The sequence below is a fragment of the Egretta garzetta genome, unplaced genomic scaffold (assembly GCF_000687185.1).
Source record: "Egretta garzetta isolate BGI_Z169 unplaced genomic scaffold, ASM68718v1 scaffold46, whole genome shotgun sequence".
Classification (NCBI taxonomy): Eukaryota; Metazoa; Chordata; class Aves; order Pelecaniformes; family Ardeidae; genus Egretta; species Egretta garzetta.
Window position 1 is genome coordinate 6,827,905 of NW_009260268.1, and position 26,877 is coordinate 6,854,781.

Sequence of the window (26,877 nt, forward strand, 5' to 3'; positions counted from 1 at the left end):
TGTCTTCTGGCTACCCAGCTCTTAGAATATGCAGTCTGTGCTATCTGTCACTGTTTCCAGTGAAGCATAAGGAGGTTTTAACTGTAAATTAAAAAAAGTATGGCAATGAAACTTGGATGTAGTTTTTGCTGTTTAGCCACAGTGAGGTAAGTAGTGATTAAAGCTCATGTGTTGTGGCTTTAAATAAAATAAATAGAAGAATCATGCAGAATAACAGGTTTTTCTGGAAGGTTCATGGTGGATACCCTTTTGGTGTCAGCTGTCTGCTGTGATACACAGAGTCTACGCTTGAATAAGAAGTTGAAATTATCTGAGTGTGTTGATGTGTGTGTCTGCTTGTATGGCGGCGGGAGGAGTGGCAGCTGATTCAGTGGCAGATGGTGTCCCAAAATCTGGCAGTTTTAAGGACTTCATATTGGGTTTGTTTTCAATGTTTACGCCAGTCAGGACACCTGGTGCTAGTTTCTATCTGCCAGGAGACAGAAAAGACTTCAGATGATGTTTCTACTTGCAGCAATTTCCAGGTCTTTTCAAGAGAGTTGGCAGTCTAAATTAGTTTCCAAGCATCAGTGTATATTTGCTGAATTAAAAGCTGCTTGTAATTAATTACTCATTGAAAAGCCCTTTTTGAAAGATACGAAGATCACTGGAAAGCCCTGTGTCCCCTGAGTGAATAGCAGATGTCTTTCTGAAAGAGGTGCTGTAGCCAAGCAGATGTTACAAATTTGGGTCTGGAATTACTGGGTAAATCAGTTCTGACCTGTAACTCTGGTACTGTGGCAGTATGTTTCTAATTTCCTGTAGTCATAACATGAGTCTAATGCTTTGCCTTTTACTTTCTTGGGTGTCAAATGCCTGCATATTAATTGTGACAAAGTAGCTTGCTCAATATCTCATGTTAAGAGCCAGGGCTTCTGTCATACAGCAAGCATAAGACTTTGCACAAAGTGCTTATTCTGTTCATTGCTTTTGTTGGGAATTGGCTGAACTAATGCTAGTTTAGGTGTAGCTTGACACAGAGTTTCATGAGCTCATATGTGGTTCTTATATACAGGGGTGTAGAGGACAATACAATAATGTCTTTATTAGCTTGCTTGGGGAAACTCGCGGTAAGCAGCAAAGTCCACTTCTGGGCTAGAAAGAATTCCTCTTGCACAGGCTTATGATAGTCTTAAAAGGTAACTTTATTTTTCCCTAAATTTAGCATGGCACTTCCTCTGTGTTTTCCATGCAGAAAAGTAGTAAGTGCTCCCTCTCCTTTTTAATAGCTTAATTTAATTTTTCTTGTGATTCATCTTTTCCAACCTAATAAAGAATGTAGTCATGTAGCCTTGAAGTATTGTATTCAGTGCTGCAAAAACACGTCTGTAAACTCCAAATTGGCTGTGCTATTTAGTGATTCTTTAGTAAATACTTTTTAGCATCATACTTATGCCAGCTGAATAGCTGTATTTCAATGTTTAATAAACCTGAATTGTTTCCTGTACTGAGTCAGCTTCCAAAATTGGGTATGTTAGACTTTCAAGTTAATACATTTCTAACTCATACAGAGTATTGGTATAATTTCCCATTTATGCATGCAAAGCTTTCTGATGGAGTATTTTGCTTTTTTGAGACACTTTTTTTTTTAGCTCAGTTGCAGCTAAGTTCTTACAACAGAATAAAAATATTGTGTGGCTGCTTGGATGTTCTGCAGTACAATGTCTTACTTTTTAAGAAAAGACAAATGATCTTTTTTGAAATGAACTGAAATAATGCCAGCTGGTACCATGCAGGATGGGGCCTGCTATTTTCTTTTCTTTTTCAGCAGCCTTGATATTATAGTGAAGCTTTGTTCTAGTGATTTTAGCTAGCTAAAGCTTTTGTTCTTTTATTTCAGTGCCATAGTTAACTCTACAGTTTTTAGCCTCACTGCGTGAGAAGGTCCAACCCCGCTTCTGTTTCTTGCCCATGTGCTCTGTCTGAAGAGTCAGGACTAGTTTCTTGAGGCAGGACCCTGGTAATAACTAGATTACCATACTAATGCATTAAGTGTCTAGCTTTGTTGTTAATGTTGCTTTTAGCATTACTTTCAGGATGGAAAAAATAGCAAGAGTTTCTAGGTTATGATCTCTTGTTCTCTGTTTGTGCTCTTTATCCTATTTTCCATTCATTTACAGCAATGATGCAAAGCCAGACACAAAATACTGTCAATATGGAGAGACTTACGTATTTGCAGCTGTTCATTCCTTTTCCATGTTAAAACATTCACAAGGCTGCTTTTTGTGAATTCTGTATTCTTCATGGGTGATATTCCAGTGGATCAAGTAATTTCTACAAGTTCCGTGCATATTGCTTCAGCACTGGCTTTACTACTCAGGCAAAATTACCTTCTTGGGCATAATAAGTTTTATTACATTTCTTAACTTGCTAATAATGTAAAGTAAGAATGTACTCGTGCACTTACTGTAATGTCTTAATATAAATACGACTAAAAATGTTGCCTCTTGTGAGATGGAATTTTGAGTTAGATGCAAAACTGCCTCTGAAAATGCATAAAGTTAGTGCTCTTTCCTTTGTTTCTTCAGCCCTCCCTGTAGAAACAGTGACCTACTTCTAATACGTGTGCAGTATATTACAATGCAGTGTGTATATATGCAGTGGCTATTCAGGTCTCATGTCTCCATCATTGACTGAAAGTTAAAGTTAAGTTACAATACAATAATCCACAATACTACCAAAACCAAGCAAAAGCAAATATCCTTTTTGGCAGTTCCAAAGGTAAAGCTATCATTTCAGGAACATATTTACTGGAAACATAGAACACGCACATATTTATTGGAAAGCTTTATCATGTTGTTCAGTGACCCTGAAAGGGACCCCTGGTGTATTATGGGTAACAAGTTACACTTATGCTTGTGACATGCCACTGTCGTCAGGAAAGCTAGGGCAACTGCTGGATATACCCATAAAGTATTATCAAGTAAGAACAGTATGATTTATGTCCTCTCTTTTCATACTATGATGGAGCATACATAGTGGAGCCTGTTACTGAAGGCTATGGAAGCCACGAAAATCAAAACCTTCATTCAAAACCAGCACGTGCTCCATCGTGAAAGATGGTATTCTGTTGTCTTAGCCTTTTAAAAAGGTTAAAAGGCTGCTTATTCTTATCATCTTTGAGAAAAATATAACACTGAGGGAGGGAATAATTTCAGTCAGGTGGCTTACTGCGAAAGCAAGTAGTAGTGCTCATCAAGCTTGAATGAAAAATTAAGGTATAAATGTAACAGTCCATGAAGCTGTCTCTTGGAACAGATTGTTAAAGGTGGATGCTGGCTTCTCACCCAAACTGTTATGTTGGGATAGGGTGCTTTTACTAACACAATACTCTGGTTCAAACTGAAGTTTATGGAGGCATACTTTAAGGTTCAGTTAACACCCCTTTCATGCCCTCAGTCATCACTGTTGAAAATCAGGGGAAACGTAGGGCAAACATCTCTTCTTATGTTGTAGGTTGCTTGATAGAATAGGTTACACTCGAAATACTTTCACTTTCAATGTCTGGAAAACAAGGGATTAATGTACATTTCACTGTGCTTGTGTGTTTTTTAACAACAACAACAAAAAAAATGTTTTGAAATCTGTCATGAAAATGTGCAAACTTTCTTTAAAAATTGGAAGATTATAATACTGAGAGCTGATGAACATTGCTATGAATGTCAAGTACTTTGGTCTTCACTGAATTATTTCATCTAGTTGACCATCAGTTGTCTTGAGCATGGTATGATAAGTTAGCCTGCTGATGAGGGATATCTGGTCAAGTGGCTTATTAGCTCTGTTTCTCCTTTCATACCTGCTCAAAAGGGTTTGGAGGGGGGAGGAGTTTGTTGTTTGCCAAAGTGTTTTTGCAAGTTGTAGAAGAAATTGTGCAAGCAGTGTTCTTGTTGTGTGGAGACTTGGAAAGATCCTCATGCATATGTGAACACAAGTGCTCATATGGTTGGTCATAGAGCAGGTTGAATTGAGGAACTCACCTGAGTTAAAAACAAGGCAGGAAGGATAGTCCTTTTGGTGGCAGTTCCAGCATAGATCATGGTGCTAGCAACATGCAGGAAAAAAAAGAGCCAACTGCTTCAGTCTCAGCGCTTTGAGCATTCTTTTTTGATGGCTTTATCTTAGTATTCACTTTTAATACACTTTTCCTGCTGCATAACATAAATGTGGTTTTGGAGTTGTTTCTAGAAAATATAGACAGATATTGTTTGTTTTTTTTTTTTTCTTGAGTGCCCAACTTCTCAGATGCAAGGTTCAGTATGAAATTAATTTTCTTCATTTCAGAAGAATGTTCATTCATATAAAAAAAAAAAATCAACAAACTGTATTTCGGTACTGTCTAAACAGTAATTTTAAGTTTCATATACCCATTTAAAAAAAAAAAGGCATTCTATGGTAATCTGTGGAAATTTTAGTGAAGTAAAACTTCTCCTGTTGTGGAACCAACTCTGCTTTTCTTCCAGTATCTTCTAATATTGTACTCCGCAGCTCATGGGAAATAAGTTCCCTTACCCTTAGGTATCATACAGGAAACCATTTGATGGGTAACTATGTTAAAACATTTTAAAGCTTTTTCCTGTTATGCACTGGAATAAGCTAGGTATTTTCTGCAGTGAAGTTAAAACAAGGAGGAAGATTCTGCTTTCTAACAGCTGGTAGCATGTAAAGTGCTTCAAGCACAGCAGGCATAGAAAAAGCAGTGTTTAAGTGCTTGTTAAAGCAGGGAGGATTTTGGTCCAGGTCCTCCACGTTGCAGAAGTAGCATCTCTGACTCGTTCTAACTAGTAATTTCAGTACAGATGTATTGAGACAGAGTTGTTGATACCTTGTGTTAAGAGCTTCAGCTTTTGTAAAATAACTTGGGTTAGGGGGTTTTTCTGTCTGTATCCCTCTCGCCAAAAGGAAAGCCTGGAAATTTTGCAGGAAAAACTCAAACAGTTTGTAAACTCTGAAGAAACAAGATTAGATTCATTATTAGTTTAATGAAGATAGTTAATATTCTACAGATTAGAAATTCTAGGAGTTGAATAGTATAAGTTAGGCTTTTTCCTTTATCTCTTGGAAAGGAAGAAAAAGATCACGCTTAAGCTTATTTTGCAGATACCGGTGGTGCATTGGACTATTTTGTTGCCTTTCTAGCCGTGATATAAAGCCAGCTATATTTTTAGATTTTTTCATCCATGCAAACTATGAGGACTATCTGAATGACTTAATTGTCTCATGTGATCTAGCCTTAGAATACCTTCAGGCTAATAAGGAATGTTCTTATAAACAGACAGCAAAGCTGCTTGAGGGGTGTAGCTATTACATGTGAACTGACTATAAAATCAGGTCTTCGTTGTGCCACCTCTATATAAATAAATGCAGAATTAATCTGAATCTATGTGAATTTGAGTGTCTTATTAAATGTGTTTGATAGGGTGATGTAGTAATTTTTATTTTGAAGAGTTAAGAGAATATCTGTAAACCTGAAATAACCTTTGAAATCCAGTAGCTGTTACTTTCTTGGACAGATTTTTCCAGCATTACCAAATAAACTATAGTACAACAGCTGGATCTAAGGATTTAATTCCTTGGGTGAGAACTACTATGTGCCAGAAGTCTTCAAAGTGAAATGGCTGGTGCTCGTGTTCAGAGAATGCCACCCTAAACTCTGAAGTTTTGGGGTTTTTAATACGAGGTATTTTCCTGAGGTAGTATGTTTGTCAGATTAGAGAATAGGATGCAAAAAAAGACACATGATAACACAGTCTTAATGTGTTCCAGATTGGTACCTTCAGCTGTCGAGTGTATCAGTGTATTTGCATGCACATCCTTAGTGTTCTTTCCAAACTTGATCTTCTGAAAATTAACACTTTCTGAGAAGGTTGTCTTTTGTTCCATGCTGAAAATCAGCACTGCTCCCTGTGCCTTCAACAGATATCTTGAGAAAAACAATGAATTTTGAAACCTGAAGGCTTGCAGTGAAGTAACACATGGGCCAGCTGTGTTGAAATGGTGGTATCCTGCTGGAAATTTCTCAAATCAGTGGACTGAAAATGTTGGGATTATTATTATAACCACAGCAATGAGATTTGATGTGGGTCCTATCAATTTTCCTATAGCAACAGAGCATCACTAAGGCATCTTGTAGTATAACCCAAATGGTTTTCACACTACAAGGTCTGTTTCTTCTCTTAGTGCTTTTAAGGAAGGACCTGTGTTCTGGATTGTAAATTAGCTATTTCAGATATGTTTATTATTATTTAATTCTAAGCTTCTATGAGAAACTTGCTCTCCAGCTCCACACAGCCATACTCCTGACTCTTGGTGACACAGAAGTATGCAGACTTTCTATGGAGGGAATGTTTGTAGTTCACTTCTGTGGTGTTTATTCTGATGTTGGGAGGAATGTCTGTAGTTCTCTTCCATGGTATTTATTTTGAGCTTTCACAATAACAAGCCACATAAGAGAAGAACACAGAGCTGCAGCTTCCTCATGCTTGGCTAAATATTGAATAGGTCAGCCTCTGGGTGAGTAGAGGGGGCAGCTGAAATGGATATCCACAGGTTGTATCACAAAGGGATACTTGAAGAAAATTTCCCAGTGTTGGGAGCTGGAGTTCAAGGCTTTTCTAGCATGGAATTCTGCCCTAATGGCTTTAAATTATAGACCTTGTTGTTAGCATTAGTCAGAGATGGTGCTTTTGTTACTGTTCCATCTGAACTACTTTTAAAACATCTAAACTCACTAATTTTTTCAGTAATTAAGAGGACAGTAATTTTTTATTTTGTTAGGAGACTTTAGAGCTTTGGCTGACCATCAGGGTCATGTACCAGTAGAAAATAGTTTTCATTTTGTTATTTATAACTGAGTTGCTGTGTGCAGTGCTGAATTATGTCACCACCTTGAAAATACCATCCTGGAACTTAGTTCTTTCTCAACTATCTTCTTCTCCCTTCCCTCTCCAGTTAAACTTAGATATGGATCTCTTCTGATATTTTCAGACTTGTTGGTTTCAGGTTGGTTTGTTTTTTTTTTTTTGACTCTCTGGAGTTTCTTGGACTGTGCACTTTGTTTTATCTGTTTGCAGTAAACAGTGAATAATTGGGTGTCATTGTACTGGATTTTTTCCTTAACTTTGAGGTGATGTGTATGAGGTATCCCAAAGCTTGACTCTTCATGTCCTCTTACAATACTTCTTTCTAGAAGTTATTTTGAAGTTCTCTGACTTGTTCTTTCTAGCTTTCTTTAAGTCCTTTTCCCCCCTCATATTTCTTAAGAGGTTTTTCAGCAGATAGAGTAGCTGCCCATGTTTCTGTTGTTGACCCCTCTTAGGGAGAAGAGTTGACATAATATTTGGAAGACCATGGAGCTGTCCCAGTGACATGAAACTCATGGATATTGTGTCATAGATGGTTAAACAGCTTGTAAACTGAATGAACATCTACATTTTTGTCTGCACACCTGAGGCTATGAAGAACATACAGAGCCTACAGAGATAAGCAAAACACACCTTTAATTTGCTCTGTGCATGCTGGGAGCTATAATCCAAGTGGATAAACCACCAGCATGTCTTAGGAGATGACTTGCCTAAGTTGTCCTTATTTGCAATGTTGCTTTTCAGTAGAGGCTGTCTGGGTACTGATTATTGTTGTTCTGAGGCCACAGATGAAGAACTGTTGCACAATACGTATAAATCAGTGTCTTATGAATAAATAATTAATAGATCTGTAAGCTGTGGCCTTAAATAAGACTTTTATTTTTCCATTGTTCCTTGGGGCCTGAGCTCATAAGGACTCATGTATATACCTATAGCCTATTGCTGAACAGCAGAAGTCCCTAGCACAGAAGTAGTTGGGGTTTTTTGACACGTTTGGCTAGATCACTGAAGCTTCATATTTTAAGGCATGTTGTCCTAACATTAAGTGACATTACTTGACAACAGTGAGTAACAGTTTTTCTTCAAAGTACTGTTGGATTTTGACTGAGGCAGCCTAACAAAAATGCCATTTTGGAAGGGACATCCTATACACAGAAAATAACTTGCTGCTTGAAATTATTCTTATGGTCTTTTATTGCCATTCCCAATTCTGAAGGCGTGCAGACGATGTAAATGGCACCACTGTTGAGTAAGAAAGATCGGCCTGATTCCTGTAGCTGTTTGCCTGGAAACTCACTGCACCATCACCTTCTGTTTGATGGGCTGCTGAATTTGTAACGGTTAAAAGCTTCTGTGTACTAGAAGAAATCTAAATTATTTAGGATTTTTAGTTCCCACTCTGAGGCAGAAACAAGATTTGCTTTTTTCTTCAGGTGAGGATTGGAGCTTAAAATAATTCCTGAAGCTGCAGGCTGCATTTGGCTTGGCAGCGGGTATTGTTGCCTGCAGGAAGGTTAGCTTTGCAAACTGGAGTGCTGCCCTAGAGCAAGGTGGTCACAGGAAAGTGGAGAGGGTGCAGTCATTTTCCAGAAACACAAATGAGGACACAAATGACCCTTTGGCTCTTAGTAGGCACCTGCTTCTCATATCTCTCTTTGCATAAGCAATCACCTCTCAGTTCTTCCTGAATTAAAGCATGCCAGTAAAATCCATCTGCTCTGCACTGCCCGTGCCGTCTTGTGACACATAGCCAGTTGTCCTCTGCGTGGGCTTCTCAGATCTAAAGATCTAGCCGCTGATTTAGACTTCTTTGCCATGAGCCACTGTGCTCTGATGGCTTTCTTGGTGATTGCTGGGTTTGAAAAGAGGAACAGAGACAGCAGAAACATATACAGATGCTGCAGACTTGGCCTCATGAGGCTGAATTGAAGAGTCTACTGATGCCAGTGCCCTGTGCTCCTTTTCTTGTCACATTACTAATGTTCCCAGGGAGTGACAGAGATACTAAATCTGCTGGAGTTAAAATAGATGTAGCCCCACCATCAATCAGACTGTGTCATCAGGTGTTGATGCACTTAGCAGCCCGGACTGAATTCCATGATCATAACAGGATAGAGCCCCTTCGTCCATGTTGATCACTCATTTTTCCCTTGGAGATGGAGAGAAGACAGTGGTAAGGTGCTAGTAAATACATATATAATAAAACCCAAAATCTGTCACTCTGCTCGTCCTGTAGGCCATGTATCACTTCCTATTTTATTGTGCTGTTTTCTGGTGCTATTTTCCATCAGCCTTATCAGATGTCAAGATAGAAAAATACCTCTTTGTGATCCTCATCTATGCATGATATGTAGACAGTGCGAGTTCCTGGCATGCTGTGTTAGGATCCCATGGATTACGTCCTGGCTTTGTACCCTGCTGGCACCAGGCACTAGGAGGTCATAGGAATACAGGCACAGGTTTGGAGGTGCTGTTTGCCTGAGCCGAGGAAACAACGCGAGAGCATGCACAGCCACTGCAGCAGAGTGTACTGTGGTGTAACACAGAGCTCTGGAAAGGCTGCACTGGAAGAACCTCTCTATGAGTTAAATCCCTCCTGGGAGCTATTCAGATAGGGATGGGCAGTCCTCTTGCTGGCTGCTGCCAGAGCTCTCAGTGTTGGGTGCTATGTGAGACTGACATGCATCTATTGCTTGTTATTAGTGCTGTCAGGTCTGCTTCTGCATAAAGCAGGCTTGGCTTAGGTTTGCGGGGTTTAGCAGGATTCCAACTCCAGAGGCTAAAAAGGCATTTTTTTTAAATTGGAAATTGGTTTTTAAAAAAAAAAAAAACAAAAACAAAACCCCCCAAAAAACCAAAACCCAAAGACCCCCAAACAAAAACAACAAAAAAAACCCTAAACAAAAACAAACCCACCCAAACCTATGATGTATCTGTTTCTTCATGGCCTATTTACACTCAAACTAAGGGTGGGAAAGAGGCAGTGAAAGCATTAGTTGTGCATCTCTGTCAGAGGAGCTTTGGCCTCTGCTACAAGGGCTTTTATGTCCCTATAGAGCTTTATCTGCTCATATTTTGCCTGGTGATTCATTTCTTCCTTAGTCTCCAGGCTGGTTCGTTACATCATGCTTGCCCTCTAGAGAGTCTTTGTTCTAGCTCTTATTCCTAGCGAAGGGAGTTAGGGTTGGGGTACTTCAACTTTCTTGGTTTTATGAGAAGTTGATGAGAAGTTCTCTACCGCTTATCCCAGGCACTATTCTGAGGATAGGGAGAGGTGGTGGGTTGGGGTTTGGGTGTGGTTTTTTTGTTGGGGTTGGGTTTTTGGGGTTTTTTTTGAACCTGATTGGACTGTTCCCATCTTTGTGAGCATCAGGTCTGGGTAGGGAGAGAACACTTACTTCATGGAGCAGTCCTGTCCCTTGGGGAGCTGAGGAGGGCAGGAGGAAAGCAAAAGGGAGTTCCTATGGGTGCCCTGGCAGGACGGTAAAACCTGGAATGGCTGGGTGTCAAATGGTATATGGCCCAGTCAAAATCTCAAGATGCCTTCATTGAGAGGATTTGACAATACTGATCTAGTATTTGAAGAGATGGGCTAATGAACTATGCTGAATACACAAGGCTGCCGTCATGTGCTGTAACAAGCCTTCTGGTTTTACTGCTGGGCAGTTTCCAAGTGTAATTATCTTCTAGCACAGAAAGGAGGCGATGTCTTTGATAGTGGTGTTGGATTAGGAAAAGGTCTAGATCTGCAGGCTGTTGGAAAGATAGATGAATAAGTGTTGCTAGTGCCAAAGCTCTTCAGACTAGAAAGGAATAGATGAGGGTTTTACAGCAGTAATGACATGCATGCCCTGCTGTGTGCAGGGGCTGCCCTGGGAACCAAACAAAAAAAGTTAATTTACTGCCTTTGTACTTATTTTGAATGGTTTTGTGTGGACTGAAGATGTATTATGGTACTTCAGAGCTGGTGGCACATCACTGTGCTGGGAAACAAATATTTTGGTACATGATCATAAAACATTCAGCAGTATTCTCCCGCAGTATGCTGTGGAGCCTGGCTTGATGGGTCTGACGGTCTCGATGCTGGGCTGCAGCTTTTTTGCTCTACTTACAATGAGCTGCTTTATTGTCACCGCACTGGGCTGCGTGATGTTAGAGATATCCGGAGACCAGGATAAAGTGACAAAATGCTATTTTTAGTTCTAGCTGATGTGGTAAATAAGCACTAGAGAATTTAAAATGCTATGTGTCTTGAGCAAGTAAGATATGCTATTAAAATATAATAGTTTCATGGTAAGGAGAGGACAGGTAAGGCACTGCTGGTATGAGGCCTGTCAGTGTCATTATGTTTGCTTTGGGTTATACATGCTTCAGAGCAAGTTGGGTTAATAGTTTCTGGAACTGAAAAAGCTGTCAGAGGGATAGGTGCTAGAGACCGTTTGCTGTGGTTCAGTGGTAGAAGTGGGGGATCAATGGAAATGTACCTGATTTTGTTGTCTCTCAAAAGATACAAAGGCTGTGTAGGGCAGCTCCTCAAGCAACCCAAAAGAAGGCATAGTCTGTTACCGCCTTGTATCCCGCACTGGCTGTGAGATGCTTGGGTGGTCCCTGCTCCTATGGATGCCTGTAGGGGAGGGTAGTGAAACGTTTCTCTTCACAGAGGAGGGTGGCCAGTCAAGGCTGTTGGAGTGCCTTAGCAGCATTTATTTATAGTTATGGCTGTAGGTGAAAAATGCGACATTTTCCAGTCTCTCTAAAACAGTTTCTCTTCTAGTTTCTAGCTCTATTTTGCATCTTATTTTTGCTAGTGGCAGATGGAGGGACCAAGGTATATGCAAAACTTTTGAGCTCATTAAATAGTAAGAAGAAATACTTTTTGAAGAGGGCTGATTACCTATGGAGACAGCATTAATATTGAAGGAACTCCTCTAATGCTGCTTGTTTGATACAATGTTTGGGTGCCCTCAAAACCCTGGCAGAGATCTGTTTTAATACAAAATTGATGCCTGCTTCCTTGCTCATCTTCTGACAAATGGAAGCATCTGCATTGTTGAGCTGCCAAGCCAAACAGTATTTCCCTTAAGCAGATCTTGAATACTGAATTGTTCTTGGAGAATAGATGTGTTTGTAGATTTGTTAAGACTTTAAATGTTGACATAATATTTAATGCCAAAAGAAAGTCTGGTAGAAAATGTTAGCTGATAAATCTGTTTTGATGAATTCATGTCAACTGAAAGAAACTGTTTGGGGAAAAAAAAAAAAACACCCTGAAAAGATTCTTGGAGAGGAGAGCTGAAATATGCCTCCAGAAATATTCAAATAATCTCCCTAACAGTCTCCAAAGAACAACTGCGTGGTCTGTGACACTGCTGGATGATATATTCAGCTGGGGAGACCACCCACTTCCTCCTCCTCCCTCCTCATCCTCCTCCCTTTTTTCCCTTTCTAGCTCCCAGCCCCACAGAGTCCCATAGCAGATTAAGCATCAACACTGTGATGCAATTCAGAGGCTGTTGGTTTTCTGAATCGCTAAGTCGGTTTTATTCTGAGGACAAGCTTTTGTTTCCACAACATCTGGTGAGGAGAAGCTGCCAGCAGCATTTACGCCGTGGATATCTGCTTTTACTGGTGGTTTTTTCTTTTTTTTTTTTTTTTTGCGCTTGTCTGTGCATAAGGAATAAGAGCAAAGGAACGGAGACTTGATTATTTCTTCAAGCCTGTGTTCTTCAGCAAGAATTGCTTCGTTTCTGCTAGTAGTGATTTAAAAATATAGTATGTGACAGTACGTGGAGGCTAGTTCTTGCTTGTTTATCTTCCAATTGCACTGAAGACATGTTATGGTCCCCGAAATTTTCCTTATCCAACATGCGTGTACGGCTGACAGCAAAGGGATTGCTCCGAAATATTCGTCTACCTTCTGGTTACAAGAAAAGTACTGTTATATTTCATACAGGTTTGTGTGGTTTTTTTAATATGATTAGAGTATGCATTGAGAGACTATCTTGTTTACTTCAACAGCAGCTTATTTTTAGCAAATAAAAACTGTACTGGGCATGAAAGTTTTTGAATTTCTTACAGAAGTCTGACTTGTGAGCAAAGTAGTTTCATATTCTAAGTCTGGGCGTGTGCACACCTGCACTGAGCTGCTTCTTTGGTAGATGGTTATTCTGTTTACAAAGTGCAAATTGGAATTTGCTCTTTCCTCCCACTAATCCAAAAATAGAATGAGGAAGTGTGTGCTATTAAATATTTATCTAATCATTTTAATGACTATCTGCTGCGAGTGCTATCTTTTCTATACCTTGATTGTCTGGGGGTGGAAACAGGGAGGGAAGTAGAATGAATACAGGCTGTCAGAATATGGCTGTCTGAGAAATATTTGAATACTTATGTGTAGATATCTGTTACATACATGTCATGTTAAACATGTCTTATTTGCAAGTAGGACAAGCAAACTTCTATGCTCATTTATGTCAATACATACCTGAAAAGTATGAAGTTTTTAGAGACATTCAAGACAAGGGGGGATGTGTTTAATCCCCCCTCCCCTCCCCCAAAAAAAACTAAACTGAAAAAGAACAAACAAAAAACCCACCACAAAATTATCAGCTGCATCTGACCTGATTTTCATTTTCAGGGGCAGATAAAGTAAATAAAGCAAGTACCTGGGATGGGAACAAAATTATGGAAGCTGAGCTTTGTTCCAGGACATACATGTGTTGTTTTGGCAGAGGGTTGCAGTTGTTTGTTTGTTTTAGCTAAGATAAAAGACATCTAGAGAAAATTATGGCAGCCTGCATATTACATGTCTCTTTCTCCACTGCAGTATTTGTAATTTTCTTGCATTTTACTTATGGAGGAGCAAGCAGCTACATAAACTAGTTTTGCAGAAGCTCTTCTTCTCAGGCATTTCCTTTCTCTCTTGAACACCACCCTCCTTGCTTTTATTTTTTGGAGTTCCGTTCCTGCCAGTCAGCTTTCCTTCCTGTCCTGGCATTTCACATGGCAGCTTAAACCATTTGCCTTGTCAGTACTTATCCCTGGCAAAGTAAATCCGGTTTCTGAGTTCCTCCTGGATGGTAAGTTCAGTTACGAACATAATACAGGCTGACTATCCAAATGTAAAATAGGCTTCTGTTTGCAGCTTGCTTACATGGCTTTAAGCTAAGACTAAAATACCTTGATGCTAAAAATTCTTACGTAAGGAAGTCTTCATGCATATACCTACATCCTTGATGTTTCTAAGTGTGAAATTCCCACATCCTTGATGTTGCTAACAGTGTGAAATTTCCACATAGCACATATTCCAGGGACAAAAATCCTAAAAGAGAAGGGGGGGAGATAATGTTCAATCTCCCAAGTGTTCATTAACTGCTACTGAAATTTTTATAATTTTGAAAAATAAAAATAGATGTCAGTACGTGTATCAAGGGAATTTTACAATGGTAAGAATGCATTTGTGGTTTTATTCCATTTGAGTGGATGTGGAAGCAGAACCTGCCTGCAGGATGCCTCTGTTAAATACAGCATGTAAAATAGATTGCTAGCCCTGTGTTCCAGTTAAGCAGCACTTCACTAAATAAGAAGTGCTGAATAGACCTTCTGTGTGTTTTCTCTGTGTGCAGTACGTGCAGGCATTGAAAGCTTAGAGAGGTTTTTGCGTGGTCTCCTCCTTCTGCTTTGCTGTCCCTGTGTCTTGTAGGAAGTCAGTGTCTTAGCAGAAAGCTGACCAGTGGTTAGCTAGAGCTGAATATACCAAAAAAGTAGGGCATCTGAAAACCAGGTCATATTCTGTAGTGGAGGGTGCAAGTATGTATAGACATACGGTGGTTTTAGAGTCAGCAGAATGGATCAAAGCTTGTTTGTGATTATTTTGGGTTCATAAAACTCAGCAACAGTAGATCAGGCAATGACAATGTATCTCACAAGCATAAAAGGTGTGTTTTTTTTTTTTTTTGTTTTGGTTAAATACAAGGAGGAGCCCTACTTGGTTTTGCAGTGCCAGTATGAGTATCTTTTCTTGTAGTGGTTTAATTGGATTAAAATGACATGTGGCTTCTTTCCAAGGTCTTGTAAGCAACAATAAATAGAATGTACTAGGGACTGTATCAACAAATAAGGGAGGGACTAATTGAAAAAAGGAATTTTAGGGTCCACACAGGGACATGAATATGTATGTGTTATGTAAGCAACATTCAGTTCCAATTTTGGTGTAGATTGCACTTTTCGTAAGCAGTATCACGGATTTCATCCTTTGCTCCCTTTCATGATAGCATAGACCAACTGCCTTGTATGACTGTAGAGCTTCCTTGAGATACTTATGGCAATTGTTAAAATGTAGAGTTTTAAATTAGTCTAGAGTACAGGTCAAGTTGGATTCCTCTATTACCATGTCCTGGCTGACAGTTTGCAGTGCAGTAACTTGGTGAAATTAGGATATAAGCCCTACTGGGAGGAAGAGGATGGAACTCGCTCTTGGATTTTCATTCTGACTTGAGGGTATTTTGCTGCAGCCTGCTGCAGTTTCTTCACAGTATGTAGTATGGGTGGACATCTGGGTGTTTATACTGGTGTTAAGTTAGTCTAGATTAGTCATTGTATTTATAGTGAAATGGATCCTTGGTTCTGGGGTGTGGTGACACTGCTTAAATCTTGTCCTTGTGGAGGTGTCCAAGTAGCAGGAGTAGTTCAAATATCTTGCAGCATAAGTGTACAGCTTGTTCAGGGTAAACCAAATAAAATTGGATTTTTTTTCTAGGGATGGAATAAATCCAGAGGAAATTTGCTGTAAAACATGAAGCGTTTCTTAAGGTCACTCAGCTTGTTGCCTTGTGTCTAACTTCCATTGTTGCGTGTTCTACTCTGTTTGAAGGTCATCATACCCAAAAGTTTCTTCTCCCTTTAAATGCAGGCAGGCATCAGTGTCATTTCTCTCAGCTACTGAAAATACAGTATACCTGCATTGTTAGCTGTATATGATGAGTGTCCTCTTCAGCAAAACAAAACCACCAAAATGCTTCAGGAAATACTTTACTTACTCATCCTGTAACTTGTAAAACTTAACTTGTAGCAAGTAACTGCAACAAAAATCTTAACGCTTCAGGACTGCATGAACGTGATAGATAGGAGTTAAGTGTGAACCAGTGTTTTTCAGTGATGAAATACAATGTTTGCGTTCTTTATCAAACCATTAAGGATTTTTACCAGAGTGACTGAAATGCTCTTACCGCTCTTCATGCATCAGTGGTGTGACAGAGTAAATCATCATCTCGCTATGATTCTGTACAAACTGCCAGAGAAAGACAGTCTTTTATGAATGATTCAAAATACTCATTTTGAGTTTCTTAAGCTTTCTCTTGCATAGAGATAAAATTCTAGACAAGGAAGTAGTTTTGCAAATGAGGCCAAAGCTCTTGTGCCTGTGCTCAGAGTTTTTTAAGGTTTGTATACTGAATGGTACTGTTGCTTCTGTGGTAAACTCTTTTGTCTCAAAATGTTTTCGTGCAGCCCTTCTTGTTGCTCTTCCTCTTTCTCTTCTTCCCCTAAGCAAAGTGTATTTAGTCCTCTTATCTCTGGTGACTTCCATTGCTTACTAAACCTAGTTACTCTCTTACTACCTTGGGAATAAGAGGTGTCTCAGAGGACAAACAGTAGCTGATGTCATTACAGCAATACCAATTTTAAAAATTTCCTTTTTGTCTTGTTAGCAACAAGCAAACATCATAGACCTGTTTGTTTGAGCAGATGACATCCTTTTCCAGTATGACTCTTTACCTAAATCCTGCTTCAGATCACATCGGGAACTATGAAATTACTTCTGCACATTGCAAAGCAGTGCCCTTAAAGAAGGATTCTGAAAGCCTCAGGTGTCATGAGTGCTTAGCTGTTCATATGCCTTTCCCCCATGAAGAATAACTGAAGTACTGATTAATGGCTAACATTACAGTTTAATATAGAACTGTAGAAAGACACCCAACATGTTCAACCCTACTAAGTATTCTAAATCTAAAAGACTGCCAGAGAGATTTGATACAGGATGAGTATGTTAAATATTTGTGTCACCTACCAAGGAAAAAGTCAGAAGCCAGCTTATCTATTCTGAGCAAAAAAAGTTGAATAGCTGGAAACCATTTGTCATGGGGGATCATAGGGGATTTTGGATTTAATCATCTCCTTGTTGAAGTTAATGAGACTCTTTGGTCCTGACTTCATCTGTTCAAGACTGGGTACTAAATGATCTGTCTGATGTGCTTGATTTCAGTATTAATAGGTCATAGCTTCAGTAGGCATGTAGGTGATAGCTAAATGGAGGGTCTTATTTTCAGATAGTAGGGCTCTGTGTTTTGGAGTTTGTAAGTATAGTTTGTACTCTGTACTGAAGTTGATGTGTGTACGAAGAAGTGAAGATAACACTAGGTCTTTTTGAAGGAAGCCTGGATAGCAGACAGGAGCTGCTAAAAAAACCAAAAAAACCCCAAAAAAACCCCAAAAAACCCCCCACCAAAACACCAAAAAACCCACAAACCAACAAAAACCACACCAAAATCAAACCAATAACTTATATGTGATGTTAACACTTAAACTGTGAACATATTTAATAAAGCATGAAAAAGAATGTAAATGAGTAGCTTTGCTTAAAAAAATATTTGGAGAAAGAAGACCTAGAGCACTGTGAAAAGCAGATGCATGGCAGCTCTTGCATTCTGGCTCCACTGTAGTGAGTCAGGCTGGATTTTGTTATTCCTTCACTTAAGCGGATTAATTATGTGAAGGATGCCTCAAGTATTTGTCAACATGAAATAAATAGAATCGCTTCTTCAAGCTCAACTTCATAGAGTAGTTAATTGGAGAGTAAATATAAATTGCAGTAAACAGTGTGCATTTGTTCCCACTTGGTGTGTCTAATAGGTGAAAAGGGTCTGGCTGCAACTTCTCTCGCTATGAAGTAGAGGGCTTTGAAAGCGACAGGCAGCTACAATTATACTTAAAAGCCTGAATAGCTTTTAAATTGCTTTGGGGGATTTCCAGTGTGGTAAAACTGGACTTAAACTTTTAAAAGCTGCCTCCAGTTTTGCAGCTTGTGCAAATGAATCTGTAGATAAAAATAGTAGAAATGGCTTGCAGCATTCAGAAAAATAAAGCCTTGCTACCTGTTCAATCCTTCTAATTTGAACTTTCTAAGGCATAAAGCAATAGCTCTTTTGAGGAAAATGATACCATGAAATTTCAGTGCTAGAATGCAATGTTTTGAGTATTTGCAGCCAATTGGCTCACTGTTCTGTGTTACTCTTCTTTCTTTGTTGGCACGGAAAACTGGGAGGGGAGTGAAAGGCAAAAAAACTTTCATCTTCAATTGATCAAATATAATTATACATTAAGTACTGTGGAGGCAGTACTGAGTAGATTGGAACCACAGTTACCCCGCTCATTGCAATCAATGGTAAGATATGACAATTTCTGTTTATAGATCGGCTGTTAATTTAGTGTTGTGTAATGAAGGAAGGTCTCCACTGTTTTTATTTAAAAAAAATTCTAATCCCTGAGTGGCATGATGGAAGAACCTAGGTCCAAAGTTGATAGATTTGATGCCTTTAGGAAAAGTGCTGGTGTTCCAAACAGCTCTTGACTGTTTTACCAAATATCGTACCAAAACTTAATTTATTTAAAAAAATTATCTGCAAGCAGACCTCATCTCTCTTGGCTTGTCTTCCTCCAGAACAAAATTAAGTGAAGGCAGCCTTCTTCTCCTTCTGCTCCTTCTTCTCTAGGTGTATCAGGAGTGGTGTTCTTGTTAGAAAGCTTTGATAGAATTAAATCTTACTTTTAAGAGGAGGTTAAGCAATTATTTTTACCATGATAATATGCTAAACTAATGCTGCAGAATTACTAATTAGTGATTTAGGTTACAGTTAGTGGGATTACCAGCACCTTTCTAACCATGTCCACCAACAGTGCTCTTCCCCATGACCTTTTCCTGGGCATGGAGTATTGTTCCTGTTCTCTGTCCTACAGGGAGAAGAAAATAGTATTTGATCTTCGGAAAAGTTAATGCATCCACAGTATAACTTATATCTTTAAGTCTTTTTTAAAACAAAAAAATCCTATTCAATTTAGTTGTCCACATACTCAAACATAGAAATAAACCCACCTTAAATAACCTGGCTTGTTATCTGGCTGAGATGTTTCTTTACAGTTGCTGTTTATGAACCTTCCATTGGTATCATCTTTACTGATGTCTAGTGGTTGTAGCAAGGGTGCTAATACCCCTGGGTCCTGTGTTCAACTCCTGGTTAAATTTATTTTTGCTGCCACTTGTCATGGTAGTATGCTGCTTGCACATTTATAGCAAGAAAAGGTTCTTCCTTGAGATGCTTGTGTAAACAGTTTGTATGTGATGTTATGGAAATAGTTCTAGTTAGGCAGGAAACAGGACAGCTGAGAACATCTGTGGTCAAATTCTTTTAATGAAAGCTCATCCTTTTCTTAGAGAACTAGCAGTCCAGTAGAAAAGCTGGGAAAGAGTAACAAATAATACTCATTAATGACTTCACTTCTTTAGTAATATTTTTAGACTCTCGGATATTTCAGTAGTCTTTGTTTTTATCTGTGTGTGAATATTGCTAATGTCATAACATTTTAAATAATTTAAATTCTTCTGTTTATACTTATTACAAGAATAGACTTTGTGCTAGGCTTTTTCAAATATTTGAAGTAGTAAAACATGAATAATTCTTTTGCTGGAAGCATTTCCAAGAGTTAACTTACTTACATAGTTGCAAATTATTCTATTACAGATAAAATAGAAGGCTAGAAAACTTTGCTTTTCTTAACTATAAACATGGGCCACTTGTTGTATAACCAATATAAAATCAAGGCCCTCTTATTTCACAAATATTACTGTACAGTCTACCACCTGCTTAACTCACTTATCAAATTAAGATATTTTGCCAATTAAAAAAAAAAAGAAGTCCTAATATGAAATGAATAGCAGAATCCTATTAAACCTGTATTCATGTGCCTTGGGAGGGACCTCTCAGCTAGGACTTAAAGTCAAGGAAGAGAAGATGCATGTGTAATGTGCAGTGCATATTTTTATTACTACATTTGTTAGTGGCACAAGTAGAGGTGTTTGTAGTTAGAGATCTTTCATAGGGATTAACCTCACATATGGGTTTTGGTCTTTGGGTAAGTTATGGGTATGCCCCAGTGAACACCACACTTACACGAGGTATCAGCTCCTCAACAAAATTTCTGTAGTCGTCTTTCCTTTCCTCCCTGCCCACCACCCAATTAAGCAAAACTGTAAGTCTGCTGTCTTTGTAGTTGGTTGTTAGCTTAAATAGAAGAGTCTCAGGAACATTAAATACAAATGATGACATGATGAATGTTTTAAACCTGCTCCACAGGAACTGTTTGGTCTCCACAGCAGGCATGGCAAGGAGTCACTCCTTGAGGAGAGCACTCGTACCTGTTGGGCAGCCTTTGCCAAAGAAAGCAATCGTTAGTTGCACAGTTTGGTTAGGAGTCACTGGGAAGAGAAGTCCCTTAACTTCCAGGTGCAGTCAGCAAGCAGCGGAAGGACTGTGCGCCTCTCAAAGGGTGGGGACGTATTATATCTTGTGGCTACCAAAAGCTCTGGGTGCTGCCCTGTTCTCTGCTTTGTTTTCAGCTTGGCAAGATGTTTTCGTATGGGCTCCATTGGGTTGTGCTTAGGCTGTTCCTGAAACAATGGTGTGCAATGTTCTAGGCATGTCCCTGGGGAGACATCCTTGCTGCTGAGTAACAGGAAAATTGCTCAACATAACAGGAAATACACAAATAGGTGCTTAACTGTATGACGTGTGACTGCCAGGAATTGTCTAAGTGCATTTTGTGTGTCTTTTGGAAAGGGATTGTTCCAGCAGCACTTAGAGCTGGTATGGGGCACTTGAGATGCCACGTTTTCGGTCTTGAACTGGCACTGAAGCATGGAAGATTGAGTTCGCATGGATGATTTTAACCAGCAGCAACTGAAGTGGTTCTAATAAGATGCTATTTTACTCTGTTGACCAGCAAATTGTATTTCACTGCTAGAGTAGCTTTAAAGTACCGTTTCAAGGTTAATCTTGGACATGTGTTCAACTATGCTGGTATTCCTTAAAACATGCTATGCTGCTGCCTCCTAAAATACATTTTCCTAAAGTTGGGAGCTTATCTCTAATTTTGGTGGCTGCTTGAATTTTTCCTTCATTCTGCAGGAGCTTTGCTTCGTGTTAACTGTGTGTTGATGTGTGTAATCAAAAGGATGAATAGCACAGGTACTTAAATTGTAAACTGGAATAGTAATACATACAAAAGTAAAAATGACTTGTGCTGTGTGAACCAACCAAGTGGAGATGGATATGTGTGGATACCATTTCTAGTGCCTTAGAAAACCAGAACTGATCTGCAGTAACCCGGTCTTAACTGAGCTATGAAATGGTTGTAGAAATAGATAATCCTTACATATAGAAAAAATTTAATGTGACTTCCCTTATGTGATCTTCTAGACACGCCAGAGTAGTCCCCTGCAAATAGTGTAAATGTATGCCTCTGTTCTGTTGTGTGGAAATGATGGTGCAGATTAATACTTTTTGCAGAGTATCTGCTTGGTTATTTTTTAGTTATGGGAAAATACCTAATTTGGGACCGAACTTGAACTCGTCAAATCACATCAGCGTATCTGGGGAGGAGCAGCCTGCAGGGTTGCCATTTTGGGCTGTGATTAAAACCGGTCGAGGTATTGATGGAAACAAGGTCATTGGGTGATACCATAGTGAACTTTAAGTCCATGGGCAAAATTTGTGTCCTGGCTTAGTCTCCAAATTGTTTTTTACTCTAGTTTATACTCAGAAATTTGTGACTTCTCTAAAGAGTGAACCTCTCTATACCAAAAGGAGAAATTGGATGTTAGCTAATTATTTTGTGACTTGAAATTGCAAACTGCAGTCATCTATTTTGAGGAAAATGTTAAAATTGAACTTTTTAGTGATCTTTTGGTAGATGAAGTATTATTATGGATAACCTAGCACTGATTATAGTACTTCTTACATGCTTAGAAGTGCTAACACCTTGCTTTTTAAAGAACAACATAGGTGAATTTGAGTCTAACATGGATTTACTTGTCTTTAAATGGATGTAGAGTTTCATAAACACAGGAAGGTGTTGCTGGATATGTTCAGAAACGGTTTGGGCACAAAGGCAATAATACAAAATACAATCAGGACTCTGGAGGCTCTTTAAATCCCCACTGCCTGTCCTACTTTTTCTTCCATGATATCCTTTAGGCAGCATTTCAGTGCCATGCTTAAGTCCAGTGACATTTGTTACAGTCATATAACATCAGCTCATACTAGTGTGATTGAATAAAGAGCTTCCGAGTTCAAACTAAAAGCCGCTCTGTCCTCTCCATCCAAGATAGCTGCAGATACTGTACAAGAAATTATGTTGCATATTAATGTGCTAGTCTTGTGGTAAAAAAAATTATTTTCCAGGTCCCTTTGTACAGTTGTTTTCAAAGAAAGATTATGGTTCCTTGCAAATTACTGAGCCTTACATAGACTCTTACTCTGAAAGACTTTGAGTAGTTCAGAAAAACAAGAGAGAAATACCAGATTCTTGAATCTAATGTTAAGCTGAGACAATAACTGTTCTGGCAGTTAACTAATCATGTGTTGGTTGTGAAGGAAGAATTGCTACATTGAATTAGGGGTAGGCACAATTGATGAAATAAAGTTCACCATTCAGTTCAAGTTCCAAATTAGGTTCTGGGTTGTTTGGAGGTTTTTTTTGCCTTTATCGCAACAAAGTGGACCTCCAGAGTACGTAAGGAGATAGTGGCTTTTAAATGTAAAGGCTTAATTCTGTATGCTACAAGAATCCTGTTCGGATTTGTCTGGAGTTCTTCCTATAATTAGCTGTTAAAACCTAGGGTTGTTGAAGCAAAGTTTGATACATAATTTTTTGCATCATAAATTTTGTCTAGATCTAAGACTGTTAACTTCTCATATTTGGTTTTGTAAGTAATAGTGTCTCTCCCAGTTATTTGATGTTTATCCCTAGCATACTTGTAATGCTTGCCAGCCCTTTTGGAATGAAGCATGTTAAAAAGTAGTTGAAAAATAGTTAAGCTGTCTACATATCTGACTTCCCAGAACACTGGAGACTGCCTTGCATGTGTGAGAACAGGAAACTTCTTAGCTAGCCTTTTAGCATCTGCATGGAATATGTGGCATGTAGAGAGATTATAATCAGTGACTTAATCTATGTGGACTCAGATCAGGTTTGAGCTGGAAGAAAAGATAATCATGAAAAAAAATGCAGGGGAGTGTTTTTAAGACTTGAAACAGTTGAGCAGTCTGGTGAAATGCCTTTTATGTCTGGGTAGTGTTTACCTTGCCTCAACAGGAGTGATGTAAATGGTTTCTGGAGATTTCTTCCAGCCCTGTGTTTCTGATGCTGAGCATGGTAGGGTGGACTACAGCATTAAGGAAGGAATGAGTTTAAGCATTGCAACTCATATGGCTTCTTCCTTTCTGGCTGTGCTTCAGCCAATTCATCATTCATGTGAGAGCTGTGATCTTCAGAAAGGCTGGAAAAGGAGAAAGGTTGTCTTGACATCATTCCGCGCTCTGATGTTTTGTGAGGGTTTCCTACACACATACGAATATATAGTGGTGGTCTTCCTATAACACCACAGACACACACTGTCCCCACTGAAAGTATTCTCAGATGTGAAGATACCCCGTGTCTAAATATCTGCAAACAGGGAAATTGGCAGGCAAGAAGAAGGGATCAGGATTTGCACTGTAGAGGCAATTAATGGGATCTGGGAAGGTCTTGCAGATGGTATGAACTAATCATGATGGGATTCCCTGTCCCAACTGAACGGGTCCTGACTTTGTAGACAGCGGCTGCAGAACGAAGGGCAAAAACATACCATGTCCTGTACTTATGATGAAGCAGTAGAGGGCACCAGACAACAAGGAGCAGCTTCTTGTACAGGAGGTGGAAATGGAGAGAAAAGACAGAGTGAGGAAACGGGAGCAGAGAGGAGTGAGGAAACGGGAGCAGAGAGGAGTGAGGAACATCAGTCTTCAACCTCACTCTGTGCTTGGCCAAGGCATCAGCACACCGTACCATATCCTCATGCAATTACTTTCCATCCTGTTGTCATCTTTGTCCTTAAAAATGGATGACTTGCTGCAGTGTGGTTTTTTGAGGTGAATGAAGAGTTGTTTCACTAGTGTACATACAGCCAGTCCCTCCCGTATCAAAACATCCATGCTCTAGAGTTTGCATTATTAGTACAATAAATTAATTTTTACAATAAACTAATTTTACAATAAACTACCACTTCCCTCTCTTTTTCCCTCAGACAGTGATACGTAGCACTGTATGGTTACCTAGGATGTGTTGGGCTTTGTCCTAGTTCAGAACAGGCTAAGAAATCAAGCATCAGTATTGCTCTTGGCTATTTAGAAAATATCCAGAACAACCCCGATCCACTGGTAGTGTAGCTAGTACATGTTGGAATTGCCTTCTGTAAATTGCATAGCATCTCAAATTTGTTTATTTAGTTTGCAGTCATCTCTGAATGTATGGTGGGCTTATTAATATTTTTATCTTTGTAATTTATGTTGGCTCATATTATTATAATATAATATATTCTTGGTATGTACTAGCTAGATGAAAACCTAATTCAATTCTAGATGTTACAATTCCAGCAAAAGTTGGCTAAATATATTGTGAATGCAGTACTAAGATCAGATCGCTTTGTATATTAAGTGTTCAAAACTCAACTAGTGCTTCTGTAATATAGGCCTGTAGTACATAAGGTAAAAAGTCTTACGGGCACAGTGCTGAGACTTCAGAGTATTAGTCAGGCTTGAATGTGTACTATGTATTTAACAGGCAGACATCTGTCTGATACATTAATTACACACTTAATGTTCAAGTCTGGGACTCCTTTAAGTCTTTTGTAAAATGTGGTTTGTAAAGATTATGCCTTCCAATCTTCTAATCTGCTAGAAAATGTGGACATTGCTGTTCTGAAGTGTTTTTTTAAAATTCCTTCCTGCCATCATTGCTGACTTTGCCAATGCACCACTGCTAGGGTTGACAAAATGTGTGGCCATTTGACATCATCTCACCCGACACTAACTTTGTCATCGTCAAGACTGGAAAAGAAATATTGACTGGTGAAATGACAAAGAACTGGGTGCAGGAACTGGAAAGATGGTGTACCGAGGCTTATCCAGGAGCCTTAATGCAATGTCACACTTGGATTATTGGTATTTTCCTTGCCTTAGATTTGTGGCTGCCCCCAGCACCTCCTGATGGCAGGGAGAGCTCGCTCTCCCTCACCAAAAGATGGCAGCGGCATGCTCACAGCCCAAAAGAAAAAGTCCAGACTATCACACTGCAGGGCAGAGGACTTGCTACCCTCTGTGGGTTATCACTTCAGAGCCTGAAAGAGTATGAGTGTGTCACATTAACTGGCGAGGAGTAGGCTGGCATCTAGCTTCAGAGAAACCCTTGTACAGAAGGAGTTAAGGACTGCTCAGGTGGTGAGCCTTTTGTGGAGATCATGCAAAAGCTTGCTTAGAAAGGTGTGTGGTTGGAAAACTGGCCTGTCCTGTTATCTCTTGGTTTCTTCCCAGTCGCCTGTATTTGCAGGTTTCCTTGTCTACCCTTGTTTCTGTCTAAAGTATGCTGTAACAAAACAGAGCTCTTGGTTCACTCTCCGCTGTTGTGTCAACAAGCAGGAAGCTAATAGAGAGCTGCGTGTGGTATATTATAATTTCTGGGTGATAGCTTTAGGCTGCAGGACTCTGGCATGGTCTGTAAACATTTGGTTTCTTACCTAATAGTCAGCGTCGTAACGGACAGGGAAGTGTTGGACATGCTAATAGGTTTTGGTTCAGAAGAGACTTGCTCCTACCAGTGTGAAACCCCGTGTGGCCAGTGCTGCAAGATATGTTTGTGTTAAGCATGTGATTAAAACATTAAACAGGAATAGAGCTCTTTGAAGTACATAAATACATCTGAGATTGTCGTGGTTTAACCCGGCTGGCAACTCAGCACCACGCAGCCGCTCGCTCACTCCCCCCCCTCCCTCAGGGGGATGGGGGAGAGAATCGGAAAGAAAATAAAAGGTTAGAGCCGAGGGCTGAGATAAAGACAGTTTAATAAGAGAGAATAATAATAATAGTAATAATGAGAATGATAACAGAATATACAGAATATACAAAACGAATGAGGCACAAGGCAATTGCTCACCACCCACCGACCGATGCCCAGCCCGTCCCGAGCCACAAGCAGTCCCCGAGCCGCGAGCAGTCCCCGAGCCCCGAGGAACCGACTGAACGGCACGAACTGACCGAACTAACTAACCCCCCCCGAGCATGACGTTATATGGTATGGAATAGCCCTTTGGTCAGTTTGGGTTAGCTGTGCTAGCTGTGCTCCCTCCCAGCTTGTTATGCACCTGGCCGAGTAGGAGAAGCTCAAAAAGTCCTTGAGTAGTCTGAGCACTACTTGGCAACAGCTGAAAACATCAGTGTGTTATCAACATTATTCTGGTACTAAAACCAAAACACAGCACTATGCTAGCTACTGTGAAGAAAATTAACTCTATCCCAGCCGAAACCAGGACAGAGATTTCCCTTTCCTTTTTGCTATCGTGTGTATAAAAAGACTATCCACTTCTGTGGCTAGAAGTGAGGAGCAAAACGAGGTGGATTTAAAATGCTGTACTGAGGCTAGAAGTCAGTGCTATAATACTGTAAGTCAACGGATGAGTTGGCATGAGAGGACAGACACAGATATCAGAAACAGTACTTCAAACTGCATTCCTGGAATAATACGTGAAGATTCTGCGCTCCCCCTTCAGGCTGTACAGCAATTAAAAATATATATGCTGAAAAGCCTTTGTACCCCTGCAAAGAAAGGCAGAGGG

General features: G+C 39.5%; 1 protein-coding gene across 4 annotated transcripts in view; it reads left to right on the plus strand.

Moving 5' to 3' along the window:
* MTUS1 (microtubule associated scaffold protein 1) overlaps nt 1-26,877 on the plus strand; it is an 89,832-nt gene that overhangs the window by 23,526 nt on the left and 39,429 nt on the right. Inside the window, exon 1 of one of the 4 annotated variants that reach the window (XM_009642431.2) lies at nt 12,732-12,852. The exons of the other annotated variants lie outside the window; for them this stretch is intronic. Within the exon in view, the coding sequence (XP_009640726.1) occupies nt 12,732-12,852 (121 nt within the window). Of the gene's footprint in view, nt 1-12,731; nt 12,853-26,877 lie in introns of those variants that run through there. 4 annotated transcript variants of the gene reach the window in all.